Source organism: Dama dama, chromosome 12 (genome assembly GCF_033118175.1).
Source record: "Dama dama isolate Ldn47 chromosome 12, ASM3311817v1, whole genome shotgun sequence".
Lineage (NCBI taxonomy): Eukaryota > Metazoa > Chordata > Mammalia > Artiodactyla > Cervidae > Dama > Dama dama.
This window is the reverse complement of record NC_083692.1, coordinates 54,825,038-54,851,369: the sequence shown is the minus strand read 5'-3', so window position 1 is coordinate 54,851,369 and position 26,332 is coordinate 54,825,038. Positions and strand designations below refer to the sequence as shown.

The 26,332-nt window shown below is 43.7% G+C and overlaps 1 protein-coding gene across 1 annotated transcript in view; it reads right to left on the bottom strand.

The window, feature by feature from the left end:
- Positions 1–653: 653 nt before the first annotated feature.
- Positions 654–26,332, bottom strand: part of TLN2 (talin 2) — a 442,622-nt gene continuing 416,943 nt past the window's right edge. The window contains exons 53-59 of the mRNA XM_061157289.1: positions 23,678–23,783; positions 22,687–22,811; positions 9,380–9,505; positions 7,006–7,068; positions 6,732–6,914; positions 3,343–3,468; positions 654–1,534 (exon numbers count right to left, since the gene is read on the bottom strand). Coding sequence (XP_061013272.1) covers positions 1,406–1,534; positions 3,343–3,468; positions 6,732–6,914; positions 7,006–7,068; positions 9,380–9,505; positions 22,687–22,811; positions 23,678–23,783 — 858 coding nt within the window. The 3' untranslated portion in view covers positions 654–1,405. The remainder of the gene's footprint in view (positions 1,535–3,342; positions 3,469–6,731; positions 6,915–7,005; positions 7,069–9,379; positions 9,506–22,686; positions 22,812–23,677; positions 23,784–26,332) is intronic.

Sequence of the window (26,332 nt, the reverse complement as noted above, 5' to 3'; positions counted from 1 at the left end):
GAGATGTGAGACCACATGACTGGAGAAGTGGAGGATGACTGCTGTCAACAGTTACCAGCTTTAAAAAGCCATGTACCTCCATCACCACTGTCTTCTACCAGTGAAATTTTTTTCAAAGACACCTGCTACCTGGCATTAGTATCTATCCCACAAGTCATTGATCCTTCATGTACTGTCTTGGGGCAAGGTTCAAAAAAGTCTTAAAATACCCTTCCAAGGAGAGGGCTCTGAAAAGAGAAAGGAGGTGGGGGTGGGAAATATAAGATTCTTGAACTGTGGCATCCAGAAGACAAACTCTGAAAATATCGTATGTCATCACTTTTAAGATGGGCTAATTAGCAAAACTCTGTTGTTAAAAATTCATAATGGTATTAGAATGCATCTAGGTTTTAGGACTATTAGGACATAGAGAAAACATCCATCTTGGGTTAGAGAGCGGGTAACAGATTTTTAAACAGAATTCTGAATGCTGACCATTTTGAGAGCAGAGAGCCTGATATGGGGCCTAGAAGACAGGGTCACCAAGGAATGGCTTTACTGGAGCTGAATCCTCACTGTGAATGCCTAAGGTGGGGGCTGTTGTACTGACTGCCACCTGGAGGACCTGGGTTTACATGGATGAATTTGTATGAACTCAAACAGCCTCTGCAGAGTAAGGAGCCCACACATTTTATTACAGCCCCTGCTCACCGAGCCCTGACAGTCCCCCATGCCCTTTGGATTATGGAGGAAAAAAAAAAATCATTCAATTTTCTGGGCCACAGAATACAAGTTGGATCTAGATTGTACAAGGAGCTTACACACTGAGGCAATAAAGCGTGCAAACAGGAGCAGGTATTGTTCACCCTCAGTTGTGAACCAGTGCTAGAGACAGGCAGGAAGGCCTGAGTTGCCCTCCTGGAGTCCACACTGGTTTATGTTCCTGGCTTTTATGAACTGTGTCCAACTCCAATGTCCACCTTCGCCTGAGAGGGAGAAGAAGATCTTTGAGTATCTATGGCATTAGTGATTTCCCCCGAGTCGTTTTTGTTTTTTCCTATTAAGATTTCACAGCAGGCCCAGCAGCAGGCCTAGAGAAGGACCGACAGAAGCACAAGTGTCTGAGGACGACGTAATACTGACTTCTTTTTGGTAACATCCGTGATCCCGCGCCCCTCTCTCCTGAGATACGGTGAGGTGGGGGAGGCGGTGGAGGAGCTGTGGGTGGGACTCACTGTACCGTGCGACATCACGATCATGCAGCTGGTGCCTGACAGCACAGCGGAGGGAGCCGGAGCGCTCAGGGCTCTGGGCTCGCCCCAGGGGGAGGCGGGCAGTTCCCCGGGCAGTGCCTAGCCTCCCAGGACCGCTGTCCGTCCAGTTCGTGCCCAGCCGTCCCCTGGGGCGCGCAACCCTGGCTCTGGCCTTATCCTTCATCCTCCCTCAGCTCGGTGGGTAGGAATTTATACTGCTGTTGGCGGATCTGGGCCAGTTTTTTCCTTGCTTCTTCCAGTTCTCGTTCCTTCTTTAGCATTTCCTCCTGGGCGGCAATGATCTAGAGGAAAAAGCAACAAGCTGGAGGGGTGTGAAAGTTTCTAGCAAACTGCCCTCCCCTCCATGCTTGCCTCAAGAGCTCCCACAGCTTCTGCTATCGCGGGACACAGCACTGCCCCAAGACTGCGTGTTCTTAGCTCTGGAGACCCACCTCTGGGCCACGGTTCAGGTTTTAAGATTAGTGATCTAAGACAATAAGCCGATTTCTGGTCACTGATTTAATAACCAATAGGGCCTCCATCCCTACGATGTACCCGGCTCTGGTGTAAGCACTTTACATGGAGTGTTCCATCACCTCCATGGTGACACTGTAAAGTGCGGCCTACTGAATATCTCATTGTTCCAAAGAGAAACGTGAAGCTCAAGAGATGTGGGTCCACTTTCCTGAAGGGCCTCAGCTCGTGGAGTAGGACCCATCTCAGGTATTCTCAAAGCCAAAGCTAGAGTCCTTAAACTACTAAACGGCTTTCAGATATTTATTTTGAGCCTCTAAGGTGTGATCTGAGGAATATTAGTTCATAGGTTTCAAGGGGAAAGGGTAAGCCTGTGCTCTAGAAAGCCACATAGATTTCTGAAACGCAAAGGTCTTTTCAGAGCCTTGCTAGACTAACGAGCATTGTGATATCTGAGGAAGGAGAACAGAGGTCAGCCATTCCTAGAACTGCTGGATCACAGAACCTTCTTCATGGAATTTCTCATGGAACTACTGTATCGAGAAAGAGATTCTGGTAAAAATGTATCCTCCTGCTGCTGCTGCTAAGTCACTTCAGTCGTGTCCGACTCTGTGTGACCCCAAAGACGGCAGCCCACCAGGCTCCTCTGTCCCTGGGATTCTCCAGGCAAGAACACTGGAGTGGGTTGCCATTTCCTTCTCCGATGCATGCACGCATGCTAAGTCGCTTCAGTTGTGTCCGACTCTGTGCGACCCTGTGGACAGCGGCCCACCAGGCTCCTCTGTCCACAGGATTCCCTAGGCAAGAATACTGGAGTGGGTTGCCATTTCCTTCTCCAAAAATGTATCCAATGTATTTCCAAATACAGGAAATGGTTCAGGAAGAGCGAAGGAAGGTGTGGGAATGAGTAAGTTCAGCCACGGAGCCTCAGTGCTCCTGGTGGAAAACGCATCTTGCATGAAGGATTTATATGAACACACCCAAACTGCAAGCCCAGTTTCCTGACCTTTCCTCCCCACTCCCATGCACAAGAATGCAGGCCCGCATAAGTCAGATTCCCATCCATTCTTGTAAAACTTCTGGGAGAGGGTCATCGTTCATTCCTTCTCTAAGGCCAAAGATCTGGAGTAGCAGCTCCAAATGCAACATTTGAAGATAATATTGCTGTCCTTCAACTCTCTTCTTTCCCTTTTCTATAAGAGAATCCCTGATTTTTAGGTAGGCACACTGCTACTCAGAAAAGAATACTGCGTTTCCTTGCATCCTTTGCAACTAGGTTGGCCATGTGACCAAGTACTGGCCATTGGCATGTGAATTAAGTGATGCAGACAACTTCAGAGTCATGCCTGCCCTAACTTTTCATCTTCCTGCTGGCTGGAAACCTGAGGCGGTTATCAAACCATCTCAGACCAAGTGGCCAAGGGAACATCTCATGGATGATGGAGTGATAAGGCAGATGGAACCTGGATCTCAGACACAAAGAAGCCGCCATACCATTCCTAGACTGCTTACACCCAAGACTGTCTTACCAGGGACAAATAAACTCCCATCTTGTTTAAGCCACTGTTATTTTGTGTCTCTGTTATAACTCAGTGCTCATCTTGGGAGTAAACACTGTCTGGGTTTAATCACAAACCTGAGCAATGCCCCCTACAAACTTTGTTTTCACTACAACGTCGTCATCATCAGCTTTGCCAAATGCTGCCTTCTGGGCTGCACGAACAAGGTTGTCTGAGGCTCTTTTCACAGCATTTCCTGCTGCCTGGAGAGGGGACAAGACACACATGATATCATTAAAAACAGTCATTTGGATTCAGCAAGAACAGACATGGAGGCACAGTTCATGAGACTAGGAATCTATTTATCATCCAATTATATATAACACAGTTTCTCTCTAGGTAGTATCTGTCTGCCTGTCTACCCATCCACCCAACTATTTATCCATCCATCCATTGATTCTACCAGCATTGGCACCTACCTAACCTTAGCTCATTCATCAGGTTGAGACACACTTCCTGGCTCCCAAGGAACATGCAATTCTTATGGGAATTACAGTTATGTGAACACGATTATAGCACTATGATACGTAGGTTAACAGAAGCTTGCTCACGAGCTGTCTCCTGGGTGAGAAATTCACCTCCTCCTGCCCCATCCAGCTAAGGCATACCTGAGGACTTGGCTCAGAGATCACTTTTTCTGTCCACCTTGGCCTTACCCACACCCTCCCAAGTGCCCCTGGAATGCTCTGTGCTGGCTTCTTTGCAGCCCTTATCACACTTGTGGTTGCCTTTCTTGCCCCTGGACAGTGAGTAACTTGAAGGCAGGGGCTGTGACTTGAATCTTTGCATCCCCAGCACTGGGAGCAGTGGTTACCCAGGGCTTGAGCTCACCTAATGCTTTCTGAGGGGATAAATGGAGCAAAACCTATCCCCCACCCTGCACCCACAGAAGGAATGGAGCCCTGCAGTAATTAGGGCCTTCACAGAAGTGGTTTTAGAGTCACAGCTGGCCTTGGGCTGCAGGCTCAAGAAAGGGGCAGGTGGTAGAGACAGTTACAGAAGGGATGGTCCTCATGCAGCCTAGATCTTCAGCAAGGGTGGACCAGGGGACTTGATCTCTGCCACCTGAGGTTTGGAATTTCCTTTTCATTGTGGTCAAGGTTTTGTTAAATCGCCCACAGTCCTTGCCCAGTCCCCTTAGAGTCAAGAACTTGCACTTGAGAGTAAGCCATCAGTGTTGAAATTTTCTCAAAGTTAACTGGGGACTTTCCTGGTGGTCCAATGGTTAAGACTCCACACTCCCAAAATAGGGGGCCCAGGTTTGATTCGTGGTCAGACAACTAGATTCCTACATGCTGCAACCAAGACCCAGTATGATCAAATAAATAAATAAATATGAAAATAAAAAGTTAACTGGCTCATCTGGTTGGTGGTCTAAAGTAGCCAACGGTTTAAAAAAAAAAAGTGGCCAAAGGGAACCATGAGGGCTTGCGCAAGAAGGGAAGGGGAGGTCCATTAGCACTAGACAAGCAGTCACCATGTGTGTGCCTATTCTCAAAATAGCTTTATAAGATCAGAAATTATTAGTGCACTTTTCTATGTAGAAAGTGAAGTTGAGTAATCGAAGATCCTGCAGCTGATAAATTATAGAGCTGGGATTTGAGCAGAGGTCTGTGTAGCCCCAGAGAACCTCTGGGTCATTGTAAGGGACTACACTGTAGCATTGCAATGCTACAACACTGTAGCATACAGTTAAGTCAGAAATGATGACATAAGAGTGATGCTTAGCTGCACCTGTGTAAATCCTTAGGACTTACAAAAAAAGTACTTTCACATTTCTTGATTCTTATAAGAGCCAGTGCCAGCATCTCTATCCTCATTTTACAAAAGAGGCAACTGAGGCCTGAAAGGTTTGAAATGATTTGTATAAGATCATGCACTTAATGCATTGTAGAGGCATTAAGGTCTTGAACCCAGGTATCTCTTAACTCAGAACATTTTCCAAAGAAGTGTCCCCAAAGTCCATAAATCACACATTCACAAACATGCAGCTCCCCACTTCCCCCTGGGATTATGCCAGGAGAAAAATGAAGGAAGGTGAAAGAGATTGACTGACACAGGAGGACCAAACGACCGCAATGCACTTTATACAACTTAGGAAATAACAACAAAAGTCTGGAGTTTCACTGGAATTATTCAAATATTTCTGCCATTTATGATCTTACATAAACATTTTTAGCAACACAAACAATGTGCATTACAACATTTATAATAGCGAACATCTAGAAAACTGGACACAAATATGTCTAATGTAAAGAGAAATTCTGGCATAATCAGTTGATAGAATGTCATGCAATCATTAAAAATGAGACTCATGAAGAATGAACCAGTTAGTATTGCATGGGGCCATTACGAAGACTTTTCTTCAAGGGAAAAAAAAAAGTGTAATAAAATGTGAAGTGAAAAAAGGCAGAATGTCTCTTCTTAGGATGACAACTAGACAAAAGCATTTTGTATAAGATAAAAATAGGATGAGAAAAAAATAACCTTGGACACATGAAGATGCTGAGGCTATCGTTTTCATTCCCACATTTCCTTTACTGTGTTTAAAATACTTTTATAATGAAAACAATCAGGAAAACTTAGATCCACTGGGCAGGATTCATGCGTCACCCTCTTAAGTGTGTTCTTTGAGCTCTGGGAAATCTTAGCAGCATCTCATATAAATTCTTCGGTCCTTGGGCTCCTTTTTTTTTTTTTTTTTTTTATTCCTACCAGTCGTTGTCATTTTTATCAAGTCTTTATTTATTTTTTATTTATTTTTTTTTAGTTCTACCAGTTTCTTGCTACCAACCCATCTCCCTCCACCCTTGTGCACACACGATCAGTCATGTAATCCCATGGACTTCGGCCCGCCAGACTCCTCTGTCCATGGATTTTTCCAGGCAAGAATACTGGAGTGGGTTGCCATTTCCTTCTCCCTTGGGCTCCTTTCTTTAGCAAACACTAAAGAAGAGCCTCCACTGAAACAGGTACCATCTTAGGGGTGAGAGATGCAAAGATAAAGATCTGGGACCTGGACCCAAGAAGCTCAGTCTCATCAAAGGCAGACATACAGATAAACCTGGTGGTACAGGGTGACAGGAACCATAAGGTTGGTCTGGTCAGCGGCTCTGGCAGGGCAGAAAAGGGACCGACTCCCCAAGGCCTAGGAGTCAATGAGGGCTTTCTAGAAGAGGTGGCTTTGGAGATGAGTCATGAAGGATGAGCAGAACTTCACCAAGATTGGTCTGGTGGGAGGGGGGCCCCAAGACATGAGACCAGAAGGTACACGTGGAGAACGTCAGTTTGGCAGGGCGGCAGGTATTGGATGCATGCTTCGCATGGCAGGAAATGAGAAACGTGGGACGGAACTGGCTGATGGAAGGTCCAGTGGGTCATGCCAAGAAAGTTAGACTGCTTACCCTCTGGTGACACTTACCTGCTCCAACAGGAGTATTTTCCCACCAGCATCAGTGACCATTACCTGTAGCCGCCTCATGGCCTCCGAATCCTGATCAGCCTTCACCTTGCAGGCCACAAGCAGCTGAGCCGTGGATGCAGCTACCTGCTTGGCAGATGAGATGAGCTTCTCCTCGCTGGCGTGTCCCTGCACTGAGGCGTTGGCTGCCTCGCAGAGACTGCTGGTCGCGGCTGCCACCATCCGGGCCTGGCGACAGTCAACAGAGAAGTGACCCTCGGCCCAAACCTCCCTCAGGGGATCCAAAAAGCCAATGGGGAAGAAGGAGAGAGTGACTCACAGCAGAAATCAGGCCCTGTGACCACTGTCCGTCGTCCGCAGCATTGGCAGGAATGGAACCCACCTAGAGAGGAACATAGAAGGGGTAAGGAGAGTGGGAAGGTGCAGGGTGACTGCACCCCTCACACCCTACTCATGGCCTGGAACTGGACAGAAAAGCAGCTCATCAGACACGCACATCTCCCGGGGACCCCTGGCAATGGCACCTTTTCCCACGAAGGACCCCAGCAGCTCCAAGACTGCAGGTCCTGGCTGGTTTCCACCTGGGCCACAAGAAGGTGACTGGAAACCCTCTCAATGGCCTCCATTTAACCGTCAGGTACCACATTTCTGGGAAAATGGCTTAGGAATGATGGATGGGGCTATCTTGATATGTCTGTTTCCTCTGCTGACCCTTGCCCATTTCTAACATGGAGGCCTCTTCATTCAAGAGGTGAGGGAAGCTGAAATCTCTCCTGGTTCCTGACTCTGGGAGTCACACTGTGACTTTCTGGCAGATGATGTTAAAAAAGGAGTACATCTCTGTACAATTGAGCACAGATGCTTGTCTTAAGGAAATACAGACCATTTTGTCAGGGGTGGGGAGAGAAGTAAGAAGCTGGAAGTAGGATGATCTTTGTTTCTATTTAGAAATTATGGCAACAAATAAAACGTTTTCTGACCAGATGTAGAAGGAGCTATGGGAACAAATACCTTTACTGGTGGGAGGTGTGTGGAGAGGTAAGAGATGAGTAGCTAAATTTGAATATGAAACTGGGGATCTCTTAGCAATTACAGGCATCACATCACAGCTTGTTTAAGGTCAGATGAGGCCCCAGAGTTCTGCATACAGTTCCCCCAATCCAGCTGAACCACTGTTGATGTTGTTCAGTCGCCAAGTCATGTCCAACTCTGAGAACCTCTGTTACCAACTTTTTAAATGCTTGAACATATAAGTTCCTTGGAGGACAAAGCCTTGGCCATACTCGAGTTCAATTCTCTAGTATCTAGCCCACTGTCCAGCATGCAGATGAGTCTTCATCAAGATGCAGATGAACTGAACTTTCTAGGTAGGACGTTCTTCTCAATGATCCATATTTGGTCTTTACATATCAACCAGTTAACAAGTCCTAGGTGAGTAAGGACGGCACTCTGCTCCATCAATAGGGGATAAGTGAGAAGGGTAAAAGGGACAGATTTATGCTGGCTGGGGAGATGTACATACATCAAATTGGAACAAAATGGTTTGGAAAGAGGAGCCAGTGTACGTAGGTTGGATTAAGACATGGCTAAGCTTCCCTGGTGGCTCAGTGGTAAAGAATATGTCTGCCAACGCAGGAGAAACGGTTCAATCCCTGGGTCGGGAAGATCCCCTGGAGAAGGAAATGGCAACCCACTCCAGTATTATTGCCGAAATACTTCCATAGACAGAGGAGACTGGCGGGTTACAGTCCATGGAGTTGTGAAACAGTAGGACACGACTTAACGACTAAACAACAAAAACAAGCTTACAAGAGACTTCATGGAGGAAAATGGAAGGCCACTAGTTGAGCCTAGCCATCTCTATTGCAAGTTCAAGACACAATCACATCTGTCATCTGTAAACTGACAGTAAAGGTCTTTTAATATCAAACAGAAGTGACTGACAGGTATGGTGACCAAATTTCCCCAACCTGTCAGGATCTCCATAGTGCTTCTATGATTGAAAGCCTTTTCTGCAAGATGTAATTTGGACGGAGTGGTTCCATGCCATATGGGCATAACAGGACACATGGAATATTTTCAATTGAAAGGCCTTCCCACATGCAGGATTAGTCTAATGTACTATTAATCCTCTGGGTCACTGAAAAAGAACTAGGCTTTCACGCTAATGCAGATGGAATGGGTGACTGGAGATAAAACAGGTCGAAGAAATCTCAGCTTTAAAAACAGACCAGCTTTTTGACTAAAGGACTCAGGAAAATGCTAACTGCAGAGCTGGATGGCATTCAGCTCAACAGTCCTAAGAAAATGAATAGAGTCACTAGAACTGAACAAGGTATTACAAAGCCCCTGACTTTGCTTATATAGCCATCCACTGGGAACATATGACAGTTTACATCTTTAAATAGACTAATGGACAGCGGGAAAATAAATGAATGTTCAGGCCCTGATGGCTGCCTGGGGTGAGAGCTCTCCTTAACAAGAAGCAGATGAGAGGCCTGGACGCCAAATCCTTCATTCTGTCTGTTAAACTGAAGCAGAGTGTGCAGTGTGATGGGCAGAGTGGGGTAACTCGGGGAGGGACGGGGTGACAGGGCTTCCCTGCTCAGAACACGTGCGGAGCTGCCTTTCCCTCGGTCCTCAGAGGCTCCAGCAGCCCGACTTTCCCCACGTGGCCAGCAAGGTTTACAAACCTTTCCTTGGGCCACCAGCTCCCTCTGGGCTGCCGAGGCCGATTTGACAAGGGCACTCGTGGCAGCAGCAATGGATTTAGCAGCTTCCAAGATCTGTTCTTCAAAATCCAGGGTTTCGTCCGCTTGCTATAACCAAAAGAAAACAGCATTATACACAATTCATACCCCAAAGGACACTTTCTGCCAAATGACTTACTTCTTGGTTACCTGGCTCTTCAACTGTACATGGCTTTTTATGGACAAACCACACCCAGGGTAGAAAGGCTTAAATTGACTAGAGGCCTCTCCATCTGCTGCGTCCCCCCACCCCCTCTCTAAAAGATAAAAATTACCCGTTGAGATTCTGTACAAATTTAAAATCAGGACATTCTAAGACAGATGATTTTTCCAGACCAGAGTCTTTAAAAAGACATAAATTCACTGGGAAATAAAAATATATACAAATGGTTTCATCAACATCAATAACTCAAATCAAAATACTCAATAATCAAAATTCAAAGACTAAGTGGTGGTACACTCCCTCACAGTGTAAAGCTTGAAAAATGGGTTGAAAAAAGGAAGATGGCCATTAGCTGTTGAGAAACCTTATTTCTCTTGGGTGAAAACAGAGGTAAAACAGTATTTGCATTTCTGTGGTTGAGCAGAGAGTCTCATACCAACCAGAGATCACACGTGGTAGAAAAGAAATCAGGCGATGGGACATCAAGGTAGGGCTGGCCCCTTGGAAACCTGAGGCATGGCTCCTCCTGGGGAAGAAGCTCCTACTGGGGCTATCAGGTTATCAGGGCTCTGCTTGAAATTCACCATCACCAGGTCTCCTGCGGCCAAAATGCCTGGGTTGTTGCAGAGAAGCTTTTGGGAAGTTGGGCAAGTGTAAAGACCCTAGTCCCAGGCTCAGTGGGATAGAGCATCACCATAAGGGTGGTCAGCCTAGATGACCTGCAAGGTCCCCTCCAGCAGCATTGCTCTGTGGCTCTAAGCCAGTGTGGATATGGATAAGGGCCTCTTTGATCACAGTACATTAAAGATGTGGCTGGTACCTTTCAGGCATTAAAAGATGATGGTCAAGTATAGCAATAGTTTTCTGTGAGTGTGTTGGTAAAATACACGTAACACATAATTTACTCTTCAAATCAACTTTAAGCACACCATTCAGTGGCACGAAGTGCGTTACCAACGTTGTACAACAGCAATACGTTTTTGAGACTGCCTACTATGTGCAGGTATTTTGTCAGGCACTTCCATGCACATTAACTTGTTTAATTCTCACCAAAAAAGCAAAAGGTCTTACATCAAAGTTGTCTTGATCCTTATATTTACATTGGAATACTCAGGCTGAGGGAGGTGGAGTAGTAGCCTGAGGTCATGTGGAGGTAAGAAGAATCTAGACATGATCTAAATATAAGCTTCTCTGCCTCCATCATGATAGGTTTTTTCCAGACAAGGCCATCTCTTAGGGCATCAGTTGGGGGGAGACTTTAGGTCAGAGGCTCCAAGTCGGCTCACAGATGGTCCCACGTGAACCACCAAACGGGATGGATACACAGATACAATGCTTTTCCAGTTCCCTATTCTTTATGGTATCTCTCATAATTCAAGATGTGGCCATTCTCATTTCTGTTTTAATAACTCATCAGAAAAATATTTCCACATGCGCCCTGTGGATTTGAAGATGGTCGGCAGCACTTGAGAAGTCCTGAGACAGAAGCAGTATATTCTCTCCTATTTCTGAAAAAGTCTTTTTTTTTTTGACCAAGTCTTGCTCCAGGAGCATTCAAGATAGAAATGGGTTCAGTTCCAAAAGATTAAGTTTGGATTCCTGGGGTGGGGAAGCCTATGGTAATGGTGGAATATAAAATTTATTTATTGAAACATAAAACAACCCATCATAAGACACTCTGGCATAAAAGGTACTGTTATATTGAGTTGGCTATCAAGTTCATTTGGGTTTTCTGTAACATCTTTACGAAAAAACTCAACTGTACACAAGCCACGAAGAAATGGTATTGGGCTCTGATCAGAGTATTCAGTGACCTTGAATTAAGAACTTTTCTGGAAATCCATTCTGCAAAAGTTAAGAAAAGTTAAGCTTATAAAAGATATAAGCACTGGGGAAACCAGAGTTTCTGAGTCCAAATGGAGTTCCTACTCATTTTGCAGATGAGGAGATGGAGGCTCGTTGGTGGCTCCTAACATCTCCCAGGCCCTTTTCACAGGTGGTCTCAGCTATGCTATGGGTTCTAAGATCGAGTCCACTTCACAGCAGGTTTCTGATTTCCCAAATTTTAACATGCACAAAAATGGAATTTCCTTAAAACTGTCAACTCTAAGCATAGATAGATCTAAAAGAATATCTCATTAGAATCAATTTAAAAGACCTCTCCCATATCTTTTGCTACCCTTGAAGTATTCTGTTATGCACATGGATTAACATGTCATATGCACACTACTATATATAGACAGATAACCATCAAGGACCTACTGTATAGCACAAGGAACTCCACTCAATATTCTGTGATAACCTATATGAGAAAAGAATCTGAAAAAGAATGACTATATATGTGTTTGTGTGTATATATATGTATGTATACATATAAAACCAAGTCACTTTGCTGTAGACCAGAAACTAATGCAACATTGTTTCAAAAAAATCTGAAAAAAACCCACATGCTTCAAATACATACTTAACTTGGAAATATTTCTTACACCCACATAATTTTCTTTCCATGGAAAGTGTTGTAATGCCCTTTGATGAATGTCTTTTCCTTTCTATAAGATCTCTAGATTTTAAAAAAGACATGGCAGGAAGCCTTATCTCTGGGAGACATTTGCTCTAATTAAAAAGTATGAGAGTTTCCAAAGAAAAGGCTTAATAAAGCTCACTGTGATGGAGGGTAAACATTTAAATGCTGCAGTTGGGCACAGTTCCATGATATCTGCTTTCTACCTGCTGGATCAGTATCTTTCTGTGGGCCAGATTTACCATCAAGACTAAATGCCCACTTTATCTCTCCTGCTGAAATTATGCATTGATGCTTGATGTTTCCTCACACCATACAACTTCTAGCCTAAGAGAAAATGGGATTTCTCCAAGTCAAGAAGAGTTCATGAAAAGCCATGGTACTGCAGTCTGAGTTCCTGTTGGCTTTAGCTCCTCCCACCAACACACAGGATGGAATCTGGGAGAGGGGTGTGAGGGCAGCAAGAAAAAGAAGGGCATATGCTTAACCACGTTGCAAAAAAGGAGACAAGTGGAACTGGTGTGGTCTTTGAAGGCCTTCCCTAAATAAAAGAATCACAATTCAAACGCTGGACTGTTAATGGAATAAAACTCACTGTAGCTGGGAGATTGAGAAGAACAGTAACTTGGAGATGCTGCTAGGGGTCCCTGGGAAATAATTTGCAGACCAGGACACCTGAATATGAAGAAATGCTTTCACTCAATGGGCTGGTAAATGGACAGCCCTTCCTTGCTCAGATCATTGAGGATCTGGTGCAAGATGCAGGTGGTATAGGCTACCCTGGGGTAAATGCAGGCCTGGACTCAAGACACCAGTGAGCTTAATCCCACCAGCCTCTGATCTCCTCCAGGGTATGGACTGTTGTTTCATCCAATTTATGTCTCTGGAGCATAGCTTGAGGCAGAGAAACCCATGCAGAAAAGGCTTGTTGAGAGAATGTATCCATTTAAGATGAGTTTCTGAGTACTAGAGTTCAGCCAGAGGACAATTTACATGGTAAGCAAAGGGGAGAGGCATGGAGTAAGTGCCCTGATCAGTAACTTTCCATTCCTGATCCCTGGGGATAACTGGACATACACATCAAAGCACTGGCTTCTGCCCCGTGGAACACTGTGGGTTGTTAGCTGCATGCCCTGCCTGTATCCCTCAACTGGCACTCAGTCTGTGACACCGATTCACCCACATACAGATGCAAAACACAGCAGCATGTTACTAAGAGGCCCTCTTAACAAAACAGTGTAACAGATGTTAAGCTAAAAATCTGCGCTTAATAAAGGTGTCAGCTGCAGCCTCTGAGATCTGAATCCACCTTCTCATCCTCTGTACAATACTCTTTCCCTGGTCTCTACTCAAAAAGACTATTGGCCAGGTCATCTGTAGTACTAAGCAACTGTCTTATCTGGACGGCAGGGCAGACTCTAGCTTTGACTTTTCAGTAGCTTTGAGAAAAGTCTAAGTACTCTTTTGCTGACATTTTTCCTGTGAGGTGATCTCCAGAACTCCTTTTTTAAAAAGTTAGATGTCTGGTGAGATCCCTCTGGGAAAAGGCCACACTTTGGGCTGACTCCCTCACTACCTGCTTCCCGTGCATGAGAGAGCATTTGAGACTCTTGTGTTGACGGAGAAGAGGGAGAAGGGGGAAAAAGAGGGCGGGAAAGGGAGGCCTTTCCTCATTTCTGTCTTTCGACCTTTCAGGAATTCTTGTTCTAGGGGCAAAGAATGTTCTCTGACTCCATATTGGATCTGTTTTTGTTTTTATTTATTTATTTATTTTTCATTTATTTTTATTAGTTGGAGGCTAAGTACTTTACAATATTGTAGTGGGTTTTGCCATATGTTTTTGTTTTTAAACTTTAACCTCTGTATTCTATTGTGTTTGCTACCAGTTAAGAATGTTGCCTAGAACCTGAAGTATATAGACTAGCCCACTCTCAAGGCTCTGGCCTTTAAAGGTGTAACACTTTTCCATTCATTTAGAGACAAAAAGTTGCAGAACAGACAATAACATGTGTCATGTTTGAGTTTATAGGAACGTTGTGACCAAACCTACATGGACAGCTGCAAGAACAGAGGATTCCAGAGCCAAGAAGTTTGTACCAACCAACCACACCCTCTCCCCTTTTAGTATTAAGGAAGCCTAAATCCTAACTCGGGGAAGATGGTTATTTGGGACACTAGTCCACCATTTTCTTTGTTGGCTGGCTTTCTGAATAAAGCTGCTATTCCCTGCCCCAGTGCCTCATCTCTTAATTTACTGTCATGCTGTGTGGCAAGCAGTAAGAGCTTGGACACAGTAACACCCTGAGAACATAATCTTTGTGGCAGTTCACTCATTTTCCTAACCTACCTTCCAGCCTAGCTATCCAATAAGGCTGTTATATATAAATTATTAATATACACAAAGCACATAGTAAATGCTCAATAACTCACAATTAACTTCATTTTTCTATTAATACATATACTTTTTGTGGTTTTTAACAAGTTTTTCAGACTGTGAGTTAAACTAGTCTGTTTCTCTGCCTGCACCCTATTCTTAACCCACAATTCTAATAAAGGTTCTAGTTGCTATTCCTGAATACAACCTACAACACAAATAAAGAAGACAAATCAAAGATAAATGAAGTGTCAAGCGTTGGCACTGCTTCTAGCTTCTCCTTTGACACCCAACCAGGAAATGGACAACTGGGTTTCAGTCCCTGCTCTCCCCTGTCTGGCCATGTGACTGGGGAATTTGATGCCCTTCTCCAGATATCAAACAAACATTTCCTTTTCTGTTTGTGAAATCTTTTTAAAGAATGCATGGACTAAAATTAGCACAGACTCCATTTTTTCTTCTTTCCTCTCTTCTGGCCTCCTTCCTAAAGGAGCTTTACTAACCTCCAAGCCCATCCTCCTAGACAGGTCCCTGGGCATGTGCCTGGCAGAGGAAGAATGTTTCCATCTGTGATCCTCTTTTTTGCCCTTTTCTTTGTGAATTACATCTCTGCAATATCATGTCCCTTCCCCTGATGACTTGACAGTGAAGGAGCTGCAGACAACCATAGTAGATGGCCTAAGGGTCCCAAGCCTCATTTCTGCCCCCTCCCTGAAAACCTCCTCTGAGGGGTCACCTTGCCGAGTGCTGATGAGCACCATAGTCATCTCTCACAGCTGGCCACTGAAACCAGACTACAACTCACTGCACCATCTTTCCAGTTAGGAAGCATGCTGTTTTGTGTTACTGAAGGCCTTGTCAGTTCAGTTCAGTCGCTCGGTCGTGTCTGACTCTTTGTGACCCCATGAATCGCAGCACGCCAGGCCTCCCTGTCCATCACCAACTCCCGGAGTTTACTCAAACTCATGTCCATTGAGTCGGTGATGCCCTCCAACCATCTCATCCTCTGTTGTCCCCTTCTCCTCCTGCCCCCAATCCCTCCCAGCATCAGGGTCTTTTCCAATGAGTCAACTCTTCGCATGAGGTGGCCAAAGTACTGGAGTTTCAGCTTCAGCATCAGTCCTTCCAAAGAACACCCAGGACTGATCTCCTTTAGGATGGACTGGTTGGATCTCCTTGCAGTCCAAGGGACTCTCAATAGTCTTCTCCAACACCACAGTTCAAAAGCATCAATTCTTCGGCACTCAGCTTTATTGACTAGGCCAAAACCTTTGACTGTGTGGATCACAATAAACTGTGGAAAATTCTGAAAGAGATGGGAATACCAGACCACCTGACCTGCCTCTTGAGAAACCTATATGCAGGTCAGGAAGCAACAGTTAGAACTGGACGTGGAACAACAGACTGGTTCCAAATAGGAAAAGGAGTATGTCAAGGCTGTATATTGTCACCCTGCCTATTTAACTTATATGCAGAGTACATCATGAGAAATGCTGGGCTGGAAAAAGCACAAGCTGGAATCAAGATTGCTGGGAAAAATATCAATAACCTCAGATATGCGGATAACACCACCCTTATGGCAGAAAGTGAAGAGGAACTAAAAAGCCTCTTGAAGGCCTTGTAGACGCTTACAATTAAAAACAAGATCATAAATCACATCAGAAATTAAAAAAAAAATTTGGGTATAATTTTTTAAAGTGTAAACATCTGCATATAATTTAAATGTCCTCCAGGAAAAAAAGAAAGGCAAACAAGAACTTCCGTAACATGAGTGAAGCATTTTCCTGCCAGGTGGAAACCTGAGTGGAACAGGCAGTCCCAATTCCTCCCTTTTGGTAGTGAGTTTGGCCACCAGCACTTTGCTTCTGCTTTTGAGTTGAGAGGTGCTGGAGGGGAGACCTTACCTGTACCCAAAGACCTGAATAGTATGTGAGCCAGGTCAGCTTCTCTTCTGGAGGACCCCAGGTGGGTTGTCTTTAGGACTACCACGCTTACTAGTCCTAATAAAAGGGAAATTTCTCAAAACCACAGGAACTGCCAAGAGACCAGAGCTGGTCAGCTGGCCTGGTCTCCGCAGGTTGATCTGGTCCCAGGGGAAACTCCAGGGAAACAGTCAACCGATAAAGCAGGTGCCAGAGAGAAAGCACTGCCGAATGGTTATGCCATCCACCTGGGGAGGGACCAGCCTCTGCATCCAGATGTGGAATAACTGCATGTTTCTGCAGCATCTGATGGACAAAGTCCAAGCTTGTCCGATTAGTATCTTGGGAGCAGTTTTCCCACAGCAGCCACTGCTCTTTCTTTAAATACCACTGGAATAATCTTTTAACTGCTATTTCTGTTCTTTTTTTCCTGTATGTCATTCCAGATTTATGCTACAGATATCTATACATCTATCCTTTATCAGAATCTACTAATTGCTATTTCTATTTGATAGAAAAATTCTTAAAGATGTGTCAAACTCTTAAAAAATATATATAGGCACTCGAGTGTCTATCTAGGAAGCATAGATGAAGAATAGATGACAGAATTTTTCCAAAGATTTAATTAGGTAGAATTGTTACACTGTAAAGTCATGTGACACGAATCCTGTGTGTGTCTGAGGAGGGTCTGAGAGACCCACTGCCTACTTGGTGGGGAGTCACATGGGAATATGTGCTGACTAGGGGCCCCACTCACCTTTACTCTTCCGCCCTCCTCATGTCTCCTGGCCTGGAAGCAGCTAGCGGTACATGAGCTCAATGCCCACTGCTTGGTCACAGAGAAAATGCTGTATCCTTCTCCTCCCTGAACATCTGTTTGCCTTTTCCCATTTGCCCAACTAATCAGTAGAGCTTGCTGGTCAACAGCAAAATGTACCCTAAAAAGATATATCGATTCTAATGTATGGGCTTCAAACTTCAAGTCCTTTTAAACTGAGCTTCTCATTACTCAGAACAGCTTGCTGTTGCTTTTCCATGACTATCTGTCATTTTGGCCAAACAACTTTAACTGGACTTAAAACTCAAAACAACACCGTCTAGCTGCGTGAAGGTAGCATTGACTATGGCAGCATCTTGGAAACTGGCTGAAGGAGCTCCTGCTGGCACATAGCCACTGCTCTCTTCTCAATGAGGAGGACCCCAGGGATGGGCGCCACTTCCTAACTCTGCAAGCTGGGGCTCCAACACTGTATTGCCCTCCCCTATTTCACCACCTCTCTGTTGCTGTGACCTGTCACTAGGCAGTCCCTGCCAGCAGCGATGGGCTGGCTCTCAGTCCCACCAGGAGAGGCTTTCCTATCCTGCACACACCTCTGGCTCACTATCTTCATAGAGTAGTGTCTGTATATTCAGGAGTGCCCTTTACAAGAGCACTTCCTCTTTGCTCGAAAAATCAGAGCCATTAGCACAACACTTCCCCTTTCAGAAAGCAGAGTTTTAAGTCTTTTGTTGAACAAGATCAGAATGAACTCACATATCCTTCACAGGCTCTTCTAGGGGGAGGAGGTCAGAGCCAACCGAGTTAGGCTGTTACGTGCCAGGAAAAAAATGTTTCACAATCCCGAACTTCCTGTTGCACCCAATTAGGCTATGGAATCACTTTCTGATTGTCGGCATATTCTAAATATTATCAACCTCTACTGACAAGTTAACCTACAACAGGAAACTCAACAGACAGAGTATAATCCACACTGCGTTATCTTTATTAGATATATTTAGTCCCTAAGGTTTATATAAAGCCCAGTGACTCACCATCCATACATTTGGTTTGGCTGATTTGGTTTATACATTTTGTTACTGTGGGTGGAAAGGAACGTTACAGAGAGTTGATTTGTGCTTGAATTTTTTGCTGAAAGCTTGTTCGTGAAAATTACTAATTTCTAAATTGAAGATCAGGGTAAAACTGAACTAAAATGAAATGTAAATCTAGATGTGTCTGGAGGTTATAATCCTGACCCTGTATCACAAACATGGGCTTTATTCCCCCACATTGAACACAGCCTTTAAGGATTCATCATTGCACAAAACTAAGCTGTACATAATATCTAAGCTCTTATGAAACATCACTAATTATGATTTGTTTCTATAATAAACAAAATAATCTAGCAGTACAGATACAGGTTTTAAATGCTACAAGAAGAAATGGAATATAACAAAGAGATGTAGTGAGTAATCTACTTGTGATTCTAACATATTCTTTCCTGTTGCCTTATAAGCTATATTAGGAACCCCCGGAGACAGGGCAAGACACTGTAGGAATATGTTTGATATATAGTTGGATTAAATAACAACCTAATATATCAAACATATCACACAGAGGCCTGCAGAAAGGCATCCAGGTCTGACTGAGCTGAGAATGGGGCACAGCATTGCAAGCTGCAGCCACGGGAGGGGTGGGGGGTGGGGAGGGCGCCACTGTGGCACCTCCGTCACCTGTCTGTGGAGCACAGGTGTGTCTGCAGGTATGGAAACGGCGCCATCAGCAGTATCCTAGGCACATGCACCTGGGCTCACCGACATTCTCATTTTGCCTTTATACCATCTTCCCAAGCAAACGGTGGATCCAAAGATGCCAATTTGTCACTTGTGTCTGGGCGATTCCCAGTAAAAAGAGATGCTTACATTTTTAAGGGCCCAAGCTGGGAATATGCCAGGAATCATCTTTACAAACCCTGGACCATCCTATTTTTAAAAACAGGCATCCTGAGAATGTGGTGGGCCAAACAACGGAGACGAAAACATTGTCCATCCCCCAAACTCCCTCAAAGCAGTGGAGCTGCTTCCCAGGTACAGAGGCAAAGTACATTCACCCAATCTTGGGTGCCTGGGGTTTTAGGTCGAGTTATCAGGGACAGAGGTATAGCAGCAACAGCCTACTTACAGAACCCTGAGGATTTATGATTGATTAATTGATTGACTTCCATTTTGGAAGGGGATGGGAAGAACTGGTTGGTCTCAAAAGACTGATTGATTATGATGTCAGATTGGGATCTTTTTCTTTAAACTGGGGAGAAATTCCTTCTTGAAGTCAACACAGATATTTTATTTCATGTAGGCATTAACCACAGAGTAGATGGCATTCCCAGACAGGCACAGAATCTGTTTTAGGGTGATGGGTTCTTCAGAATGGTTTTATAGATAACACAATCCATGTGGTGGGAGCCTTTGTCACTGGCTGGAGTGAGATTTCTAATCATTTTAAAGACTCAGGAAGGGCCAAATACTCCCTCATATGCAGATGGGAGTGACCTAGAGTAGGTATCCCCAAGGAAGGGACTCAAATCAACACTTATGTCAACTGTGACCCTGGCTTTCCTTATAAACCCACACTGAAAACAGAAAGGCTGGGTGATCCTGGGGCAGTGGGGGAATGCACACTGGCCCAGTTCAGCAGTCATCACTAACTTTTTAAGTGCTATTATTTTTAAAACATTGTCTTATGAAATTTTAAGACATAGATCCTCCCACCACCCCAGTCCCACCATCAATCTTGCACATTCCCCACCTGTCTCCTTCATTCACAAGTGTGTCTTTTAACAGAGTTGTGATCATACTGAGTACACCTCCACATCCTGTTTTCTTTTCACTTAATATTATGCCAGGAGCATCTTCTTCATGCTACACAGACTGATCAACCATTACTCTGAACAGCTACATACTTGTCCTTCAAGGAGACACTCAGGGTCACCTCCAAATTCTTGCTGCTTTGAATAGGATGAAAGGAGCAACTCTCTCATGCACACAAAACTTTTATCCTCTCTGGATTTCCTCCTCAGGACAGATTCCCAGAGGTGGGATTAACGGCTCAAAGGGTATGGGTAAACAAAAAACATCCCCCATGGGACTGCACCAGAGTTTCTGACACTAGGTAGGCCAAGAGGACTGGTATGGGCTAAACTACCACCCGGAGCCCACGCAATGCTCAGTCAAGCTCACCTGACTCTGGCAAGTAATTTGCCTCTGATTCTGCATCCCTAGAGCAGGGGTGCTAATGATGCTACTTTGTGGACTTGTAAGGACCAGGTGAGTTAATCTACGTAAAATACCTAGAAGATTGACTAGCATGTGCTTGGTACTCAATCAATGTGAGGTTTTTTTTTTTTTTTTTGCTAAGGCCATAAGCTCATGGATCCATGGAATAACTTTTGTTTCAGACATTTCCTAGGAGGTAGTAGATAAAAGTTCCAGAAGTGTATTTTTGGTGATAGTGATATTACTAAGTCTTATGACATGTCGGGTACTATTTCTAAATTATCTAATATGTTATATCAATAATCCTATGGGGTAGGAACTCTAATGACCTTGTTTTTCAGATCAAGAATCATGAGATAAATCAAGAGCTGGACAGAGGGAAAGCAGAACTGAGAGCAGACAGAGCTCGGGAAGATCCTGCAAAAGGACAACAGGACAGGGATTGAGACAGCAGCTCTTAGAGTTTGGGAAGTGTTGGTGTAAGTGAACGCCAGGCTAATTCTCCAGGAGAAAGAGCAGCTGACGTGGCTGCAGCACTAGCAGACAGAAGCTTTCCCCAGAGGACAGGAAAGTATGTGGTAAATCAGAGAAGGGAAAGGAAAATGAATTAAGTTTAAGCCTCAAAATCTCAGGTAATGGCTGCCTGCTTCTTAGCTGAAAGAAGTTTTCCATTCACGCTGAACTTATTTTGTAAAGCAGAAATAAAGTCAAGTCCAGAAGATGGAGTTGCCCTTACCCCTACACTTAACTCTGAAGTTCGCTGAGAAAAACTTGGTTAAAATCTCGTATCACCTAAGACCCTCAGGTTAAGGCCAGTAAAGAGGACCTTGACAAACTCAAAAACTAGAAGCCAAAACTCTGAACTTTTGAGTTCAGATGAGAAGTTCTAAAAAAGGCTTTTACCAAATTTAGAGTGACAATTAGGAGACTGGCTCTAAGAATTCCAAGGTTTTAAGAATGTCTGCAAACTTAATAGATTGACTATATGCCCATGTCTATTTTACACACATCATGAGCCCAAGAACTGCTTTTGAGCACTTTGGTGTATTTTAGTGCTCAAACTCCACTCTTTGTTTTTTTTTTTTAAAGGTACACTTTTAGGCATATCTAAACTGGAGATCCAACTTTTTTTTTGAGAAGAGCCAGATTTTACTTCCTAATGTATAAGGGTCCTTGGAAGGGAGGTAAGGTTATCAGCAGGGACTTGCTTGACTGGAAAGATGGGTCCCTTTGGTTCCACCATCCTCCAGGTGAAGACAGCCATGCAGGAGACGGGATTATGGTTTCTTTACAGGGTTGGGCTTTGTCCCCCAGACAGCACCAGTGCACCATCTTTTTACGTATTAATTGTCCTCTCTACTGCACTACCTTAAAGTATCTCTTTCTTTTAAACGACTTTCTCTTAACATATATTTATGATCTTAAGTTCTCAACATTTATCTAGATGACAACCACAGATGGAGAAAACATGCCGGTTAACCATAGTCTCCAGCATGTACTGAAAAAAGTCTGTTACTGGGTTCACTTTTGAGGTTCATATTGCTCTCTACTGATTTTTAAGGAAAGGAGAGACCCAGCATTGCTACTTTTGGTAAAAAGCATTATAGAAATCAGAAAATTACAGGGTGACAGTCTCACATTCAATTACTGGGGTGTTCTACAGAAAACATCCAATACCTGCTTCATATAATAGTGAAACAAAAGTCACGATTTTGTTTCAAGAAACACCTGGATTCTTCCTCTGGCTACCCAAAGGTATTTCTTGGGCTGGTTAACCTGAAAGGTCCACCCTTGGGTTTTTTCCATACCCTGTAAAAAGGTGCTAGGCAGGTAGAACAGGTTTGCAGGTTACTAGGCCAAGCACCAGAGAAGGCAATGGCACCCCACTCCAGTAGTCTTGCCTGGAAAATCCCATGGACGGAGGAGCCTGGTAGGCTGCAGTCCATGGGGTCGCTAAGAGTCGGACACGACTGAGCAACTTCACTTTCACGCATTGGAGAAGGAAATGGCAACCCACTCCAGTGTTCTTGCCTGGAGAATCCTAGGGATGGGGAGCCTGGTGGGCTGCCGTCTATTGGGTCGCACAGAGTCGGACACAACTGAAGCGACTTAGCAGCAGCAGCAGCAGCCCAAGCACAGGTAAGGACATGAACTCCCTGCAGCCCAGCTGGCTCCACTCATAGCCATCTACTGGAAGACCTATTGACATCAGATAAGCAGCCACATGTGGACACTCACTTTCGGTTTTGCTCTTGGCTTCAGTTGCTCTAACTTCTTAGCAGCAGCCTCAATGGATGCTGCAGCCCCCAGTAATTCTGTTTCTGCAATGACGGTTGGGTCTTCGGGATCCACCCACTCTGTTCCTAAAATCAGTCCAAAGAGGGTCATTCTTGATAGCTGCGGACCTCAGAGCAGTGACATAATTGCAAACAATATCGGGATTTGCATGCAGGCATGCTCCATAAGCTGACCAGCTGCACTCTCCTAAGGGATGTTCTCCCCAGGCTCTCGCAGAGACCAACTGGGTGCAGTGCCCACCTGTCCGACCCTCACTTTCCAAACCAGTTGTACAGACAACCCTACCACAAAGGCAGCCATCAATGAGAGCTGCAAAAACCGAGATCTTACAGACCAAGGCTAGCTTGAGTTTTACTCTGATTTGTAACTTAAAGCTCATGAATGCAAGTCAGCATCCACAGGAGAAATGAGATCATGCTGAGCACAGAGATTTGTCATTCTCTTCTGGGAACTCATGAAGATGAGTTCCCAGAAGAGAACAACCACTCCCCTCAATGCAAACAAAGGGAGATTGGTCAGAAAACCCTTCCCTGGTGAGCTGATTGCTTCCATGTAACCATGAAGGGGTGTGTAAACAATGTATCCAGATAGCATCATTTCTAAACATGAAGTGTATTATTTAAATAAAAATAAATATTCAAAGAAAAATACAGAAGAAAATGGATGGCAAGACCCTTAAAAGAGAAGTGAACAATTTAGATGGATTACGCCATTTATGTTAAAGCACTTGATACATAACTGGAGAAAAGACTTGTTTCAGGAGGATATTACTTTTTAAGTCTAACTCTATTCCTATTTGCCTTTAAAAAGTTGCTCACTCTATTCCTCTGGCTGTATTTGTCAAGAAAAGGCCTGTGTTGGCTGCACATCCTCTCTGCTCAGTTGGCTGTCCAGGTTACCCCACAGGGTGACATGTGGGAATCCAGCCTACCTTTCATGGCCTCTGCTGCCTGGATGAGCTCGGTCACGGCGCCAGCCACGCGCTTGGAGAAAGCAGCCAGCTGGTGCTTGAGTTCTGGGGTTGGTTTCTGAAGAATCTGTGTGTGAAGAACACGTCAGACACGTAAGGAAGATAGCAGCCATTGTGACAGGAAGCCCACTCTTGCTGGTGGATGCAGAGCTGGACCCCCTGGTTTGAAGTTGCAACTCTGTCCCTGAGTGATTTCAGAAACTTAGGGGAAACACCTAAGACTTTCAGTTTTCCTCACGTGAGAAATGAAAAGTTGGGGAGCAGGGATTTTCCTAAGGTCTTTCTGACATACTTCCCTAAGATCATAAGGGAGATGAAGTTCTTAGTTGTCCTTTTGTTTGTACCTAAAACAAATCTACACACATGAAAATTACCCAAAGTGAAAGAATGCTCTGAGTGAACATGAAAGTCCAAGGCCACAGGTCATCTGGTGCTTGTGACAAAGCAAATATGGGGCCAGAAGACACGTGTGACTCAGGTGGGATCTCGGAGGGAAAAATCCCCAAGAGGAGGGCTGCTCCTAAAAGGACAACTCATTTCCGGGGTTCTGATTGCAAGCTCTCCTGGGAGAAGTCCTACGGATTTTCCTTCTTTTAAACCTAGCTTCAAGGGATTTTAAATTTGCTTTTTTTTTAATGGTGTTAAAAAAGATCCTAAAAAATATAACCCTAATCCAATTTAAAGGACATCCTCAGCTGATTTCTTCCCAAATTCATTCAAGAACAGAACTATGAAATAGACGAGCACTCCCTACCATCCTCCCCCATGGATTTACATCTGACTTACACCATCTTCTTCCTCCCTAATCCTGAAATTTCCTTCTTTCAATATTCTTTTCTGCATCTCTTACCCATGCTTTACAGGGGTCATGTTGAGATTTAGAAATGCTCAGAGATTCAGGAGCAAAACACCATTACTGATGACTATGGACAATTTCAGAGCCTCTGAGCAGTAGACAAAGCATGGGCTTTGGCTTTGTCAAACCTGTGGTTCAAACCTGGCTTCACCTGCTCCTGGTTTGTGACAATGGGCATATTACTAACCGCCCTCAGAACCTGTTTTCTTATCTGTAAAACAGGAATAATGTTTACTCCTTAGGAGTGGGATAAACATCAAACGGAATCACACACAAGAAGTATCTTGCACAATGCCTGGAACACAGTAGACATTCATGAAATGTTAAATTCCCTTTTTGGTGTCCTATACCCTTTTCACATGGCCAGGAATTGTACTCTTTCTCATGTGTTTGGAAAAGATGTCTTTCGAATCAAAAAACTATAAGAGAATTTTAAGAGAAGACTTGGTGAAAAATCTGGGGTTGGGAGAGTTAACAGGGTTACACATTGACCAGTCCCAGACGTACCAGTGCATAGAAGACATTATGTTATACCCTTGAACTGATCAGTCAAAGATTCTTGAACATCACCTCCCAGGCATCTATCCCTACCCTCCTTCCTCTGGCAATCTTCTAAATTTTATATTTGTTACTGTTCTGAGTTCAGCTGTTCTGCTTTTCTCATTTCCTCACCCTAGGACCTACCTACACATGTCACCATGCATATATTAACTCAGTACAAACCTGTGAATGAGTGAACAAATGAATGAAGTACAATTGTCTTTGTTTACAAATAATATGAATGTCTATGTAGAAATTCCTAAGGCATTTATTAAAAAAAATAAAGGAAAAAAAGGTAGAATAAATGAGTTTATTAGCAAGGTTACAAGATAAAAGGTCACTCTACAAACACCAATTATATTTCTACATATTACCAGTGAGTAAAAAAAATTTTCACTGCCAATATGCTACTACATATTAGCAGTGAGAATTAAATTTTTTAAAAAGCAATACCATTTATAGTAGCATAAAAATCATGACATACCTGTTAAATTCGATAACAAATGTGCAAGATGTGGATGCTAAAAACTATATTGTTGAAAATATTAAAGACTCACATAAATGGATAGATATATTCATTGATTAGAAGATTATTAAGGTATCAATTGTTCTCAGATATCTCCATGATCCTAGCCAAAATCCCAACAAGTTTTTTTTTTAAAGATACTGCCAAGATGATTCTAAGTTTATATAAAATGCAAAGGATCCAGAACAGCTAAACCATTTTGAAAAAGAACAAAGTTAGAAGCCTTATAATATCTGATTTCAAGACTCATGATAAAGATGTAGTAGCGACCAAGACAACATGATATTATACACAGACATACAGATCAACAGAGCAGAAGAGAGTCCAGAACTAGATTCAGTCGGCCATATTGGTTGGCTGATTGATTACAGGATAATATTGTCTCAACAAATGATGCTGGAACAATTGGATAGCCATAGGTAAGAAAATGAGCCTGACCCTTTTCTCACACTATATGCATACATGAACTAGAAATGGAGTATAAACCTGACTGTAAGAATTAAAACTGTAGAATACAGGAAAATAACCTTAGTGATCTTAGTTTCTTAAATAGGGGACAAAACACATAAATTATGCTTTAAAACTTTAATAAGCAGGAACCTGCAAGTTTGTCTTAGAACCTTAAAAACATTATGTTACATGAAAGAAGCCAGTTACAAAAGACCACATGCTGTATGATTGTGTTTATATGCAA